Below are 5,333 nucleotides of genomic sequence, written 5' to 3' on the forward strand. Positions count from 1 at the left end.
CTTTATGTTTTTCTTCTTTGTTTTGATGAGTAGGTTTGTTAACTTTCTTTGTGGTTACCTTGGAATTTACCCTTATCTTCCTAGATTTGAACCAGTCTATGATTACTTGGTATGGCCTTGCCTTCCTCTCCATTAGAAGGTTCTATACGTACACCGTTTATTCCTTATTTTATTGTTCTGATTCTGTTGTCATTTACAGATTAACCTCTCTCTGGTTCCCTGTTGTAATTATTTTGGTTTTGCATAGTCCTTAAGAGTTTATTTCCTAGGCTGGTATCTGGCTAGTACAATCCTGTGTCCTATATTCAGCCTGTGGTCTGATGTGGTGGGGAGAAGGTTGGGGGTTGGGGAAGCCTATATTGCTGGTTACTGGTTGTTCTGTCTCCTGCTGGAAGCTCTGTGAAGCTGCTTTCTCGTACCCCCGTTCGCTGATCTCCGATAGGAGTCTGAGATGGCGGATGCGTGCTGCGGTAGCTGATACGGGACCTCTGCATGTATCTCTCCTTGCTCTCTGTTCTCGGTCAGTTTCTTATTCCATTCGGTGCTTGGCTGACTTCTTTATCTCTTCATTTGATGGTTAGGGTTTCAAGATTGATGTGTGACTCTGTTTGACTTAGTTTTTCTGATTTTTGCTGTGAAGAGATGGCGTGGTGCTTCTGACTATAGTGCCATGTTGCCCAGAAGTTCAGTTTTTGCTATTTTTATCTTAAATAAAGCATGAAATTCAGGTATACTTACACGCTACTTTAGTGAATTTAGTAATATGTTTACATGGTTATAAGTTAATTGACAGAAAAGTTAAGAGTGCAATAAATCAAATTTTTATTAGGTAAAATAGATTAAATTGATTTTTTTCTTTTGGAATTCACTAATTTTCTAACAGACCTTGTCAGTAATTTAAAGAACATGCAGAAAAACATTATACTATAGGGTCACTATGAGTCAGAATCGACTCGATGGCAAAGGGTTTGGTTTTTGTTTTTATAAGCAAAATAGGACTGTGATGCTTTATTGAAATAAAATTAACTTGGTTATTTTCCTGGACTGAGTGCAGAAGAGGGGGGCGGGGAGTAAAGCTTTCCTACATAATGGAAATATTCCATCAAGTACTATGTCTCACCTTTTTGCATGTGTGCCTGTTGGGTAATACCGGGAACAGGATATGCCATCCCAGGCACAGTAAGGGTCCCGAGCCAGGCAGCAGTCAGCACAAGCGCTTCCGTACATGTCACACTGATGGAATCTGACTTGGGCCACAGCAAAATCAGATCCAATATACAGCTGTTGCTATAGAAATCAAAGAGAGAGGCCACTAGCATAAATGGGTAGAATTTTCATTGATTTGTTTATATTCACCACAGTGAATATTCATTTAAATGGCAGCAGTTGCTAAGAATAGATAATGGGCCATTGACACTTTCATTTCTCAGAGATTTAAATACTTTCATGAACTTAGATGTAGGAGTACCAAAATTGCCAAACTGAGCTTGACAAGAACTCAAGAAGCTGCCTATTCTTTATACATTATCTAAGCAGAAGCTCTTGCATCATCTAACACTGTTATGTCTTCCTTTAAAGATCTTTAGGAATGCCCAACAGGAGACTGGATAATTCAATGGTCTTTTAAATGCTGATATGCAATATATATAGGAATCCTTGGGTTGTGCAATGGTTAAGCACTGGACTACTATCCACAAGGCTGGCAGTTCAAAACTACCTAAAGGCACCTTAGAAGTAAGGCTTGGCTTCCAAAAGGTCACAGCCTTGAAAATCCTATGGAGCACTTCTGCTCAACTCGACAGCAACTAACAACAACAAAAGATGATATGGAATGAACTGTAAGATATATTATTCAGTGAAAAGGACAAGTTGCAGAATAATTTATATAGTATGTTCCCGCTTGCCTAAACAAAAAGGTTATTTATAAATAAATATAAGCCATACATACAATGACTGTTTGTGTAGAATTTTACACTAGAAACCAGTTATAGTAAAGTAGAAGAGAGACTTGTGTTTCATTATATACCCTTTTGGACTACTATTATTACCATTATTTGTTCAAAAACACAAGCTAAAAGTAGCTAGGGAGTAACGTTCCACCATGACTTTAAAAGTAAACTACTCGTGTCTTCTTTCCCAAAACTAGGACATGAAGAAATCTATAAAATGCATATTACTATACATTTTTGTCACAATGAAACTATAACTGTCCATATATAAGCACATATATTAATTTTATTATATCCTTTGACTGTAACTCATATATAGATTGCGCACACACATACAACTTACTCTCTTTGAAGAAATCTCCATAGAAATAACAGGTACTGGATCCTGAGGAAAAAAAGAAAATGGTTTTCCTTTTTTAGAAAGGAACTGTAAGGACTTCTACTTAAATATGGTTATAAGTCACCTGCAGTCTTATTAGTGTAATGTGAGTGGCTCTGTGCCAAGCAGTCCAGAACTTCCATTTTAATAAATAAATATGCAAATAAGATAAAATTAAATTATAGCTACTCTTTATTTTATTAATGGAGCGGAACAACTTTGTAGATGAGAAAAGCAGTGGATAATCTAACCAGCTTCCCACTCGTCTCTGGAATGCAATTTTTGTATTTGCATTTGATGATTACTTGTGCTTTGAAAACTCAAGTACCTTCAAATAATATAATGAAGTCACAGTGTTCTTTCTTATACAGTAATTGTACCATTCTAAGTAAAACAGTTATATCTTTGAAAAGTTTATATTGCTAATAAGCTGTGTGGTCTTTAATCATTTTAACACAAGCCTAAACAAAATAACTTTCTGTTGGAGTGATTCTGGTCAATCACTATGAACCCAGGATGCTTTGAACAAGATGAATAATCTGTCTTAGAATTGCTCCAGGAGAAGGAGAATCTATAGATTGACTTTGAGAACCTAAAGATAATACTAAGGATGTTCAGTGAGACTAGAGTGTCTCTAAGGAGCACTACAAACTCAAATCCATTCTGCAAGTGGAGAAATACTAGGCAGGTAGAATCCGTTCTGTGGATGATTACCCTTTGAAGAGTTGTTTTTTTAAAAGACCGAATATTTGATTCTCTATGTCACTGTTTTATATATACCATATTTTTACACAAATAACACATGCCTTCTATGTTGGTTTGCCAACTGTGCCCTCCCCCTGAGAGGTATTTTCATAAGCATTCGATGCTAATTTTTTTGCAGCAGCATTATAATATATATATGTATGGATATGTATATATGTATTTATATATTACTGTTTGTCATGTCTAATCTTCCCATTATCATTCTCTATTTTTCCCATTTCTAGTAAATTCTCTATGTAATTGAAATGCTATTATAAAATGCAGTTTACTTATCCTATCACAATGTCCACAATATGAAAATAATGTTATTTTTAAAAATTGCCTGTACTGATAATACTTATCCTACCACAATGCAACTTTGAAATAATGATTCCAGATTTCATATGTGGCATAAGTGTTATTTCTTTATAATCACAGATCATACATTGAAATCCTTTTCATGCTAGGTGAATATTGTCTTCTTTATTTGAATAGTCTGTGATAATAAAAAAAATGCATCAGGATTTTAAATCATTCCTCACTTCAAGTCCCTCTGAATTCAGAACACACCAGTCAGAAAAAAAAATGACATAATAATGTCTTTCCTATTTACATTTCACCTGTAGCTTTCTGTGAAGCATACATTTTGGCTAACCTTTTAATAAAAATACCTTGAATATCTGAAGTTCTTCTAAAATTACTTCTTCCATTGATTCTGTTTCTTGGTTGTAAATTGTGATTACTTTTAGCACAATTCCATTGTCTGTAAGAAAGTAAAAGAAGAGATAAACTAGAAGCTATGTTACACTCTGATTTTCAAATACTTAAAAACCAAGTACCCGTCGAGTCGATTCGGATTCATAGCGACCTCATAGGACAGAGTAGAACTGCACCATAGGGTTTCCAAGGTTGTAAATCTTTGTGGAAGCAGACTGCCACATCTTTCTCCACTGGAGTGGCTGGTGGGTTCAAACTGCTGACCTTTTGGTTAGCAGCCAAATGCTTAACCACTGTGTCATGAGGGCTCCATATATATGTATATATGTATATGTATATACTTTTTATTAAGAAAAATTTCAAGCATACACTATGGAGAGAACAGTATAATGAATCCCCCTGTACCTATCTTTAGCACCGTAATTATTAATACTTTTATAAATTTATATTAACATTTTCAAATTCCATCTTATTTTTATTATTCCTTTATAGTCTAAGCTTCTTCCTTCCAATTAAAAATCCAATAAAACTTTAATTTGCCTATAAGAATAATTTAGTATAGTGCTAGGAATAATAACTCAGAAAAAATAAGTTTAATTAATTTGGAAGTGCTTATCCAAGAGATTCTATGGTATTTGATTAGTTTGTTCAAAAATTATCAAAATCTATGGTTGGGTTGATAAAACTGATTTAAAATTCAATTAAAAACAGTTACCAATTCTGTAAACTAACTAAAAAGCCAAAAATTATCATCTGTTTTGAAAATCAAGGAACATAATAAATACCCCACAGTTATATCACGCAATAAGCAAGATAAAATAAAATTATTATTTTGTAACTAGTGATTTGGCTGTGAGGACTACATGTATTGCATTAAAGCATGTGTCTGGTAATTTTGAGGAGAAATAACTATCATATGTGGCAGTCTCCAACATTGTACTCATCACCTATTCATCAAACATTCTTTTGTGCTGAAAAACTGTGGTTCAATATATCTTTGAGTTAAATATGGCTTATATGACACCACAAGTATATACCTGATAGATCTGGATTTCTCTCAGCTTTGGTCAATCTGACAAGAAAGTATTTCTAAAAAGACTCTTCAACTGCTATACATGATTTCTAATTTTCAGGGTATTTTAAAATACCATACTTTTTTCCGTGATTAATTTGATCAACAATTACTCTTACAAATGTAATTTTTTTTTTTTTTTTTGAACTCTGATGGAAATCAGTATGAGTGAGTTCATGGCCAAGTAATTTTAAGTTTGTTAAAGAAATCTGATGCTTTAGTAATCTCAAACCCACAATGCAGAACACAACATTAACATTAACTTCCTAAAATAAGTGAATACAATATAACCTCTAAGGGACTTCTGGCAAAATGGAGCTCTAGACAGAAGCACCATGCTGTCCCTCCACAGCAAAGATCTGAAAAACTAAGCTGAACAGTGAAAACAACAATCCTGAAACCCTAAAACATCAAATGAAGAGATAAAGAACTCAGCCAAGCACCAAATGGAGTGAGAAAACTGACAGAGAAC

At 34.2% G+C, this 5,333-nt stretch overlaps 1 protein-coding gene across 1 annotated transcript in view; it reads right to left on the reverse strand.

Annotated features, from left to right (window-relative positions):
• Nucleotides 1-5,333, reverse strand: part of SEMA3E (semaphorin 3E) — a 118,645-nt gene that overhangs the window by 24,393 nt on the left and 88,919 nt on the right. Inside the window, exons 11-13 of the mRNA XM_023736043.1 lie at nt 3,744-3,835; nt 2,293-2,334; nt 1,121-1,287 (exon numbers count right to left, since the gene is read on the reverse strand). Coding sequence (XP_023591811.1) covers nt 1,121-1,287; nt 2,293-2,334; nt 3,744-3,835 — 301 coding nt within the window. The remainder of the gene's footprint in view (nt 1-1,120; nt 1,288-2,292; nt 2,335-3,743; nt 3,836-5,333) is intronic.

The sequence above is a fragment of the Trichechus manatus genome, unplaced genomic scaffold (assembly GCF_000243295.1).
Source record: "Trichechus manatus latirostris isolate Lorelei unplaced genomic scaffold, TriManLat1.0 scaffold00085, whole genome shotgun sequence".
NCBI lineage: Eukaryota > Metazoa > Chordata > Mammalia > Sirenia > Trichechidae > Trichechus > Trichechus manatus.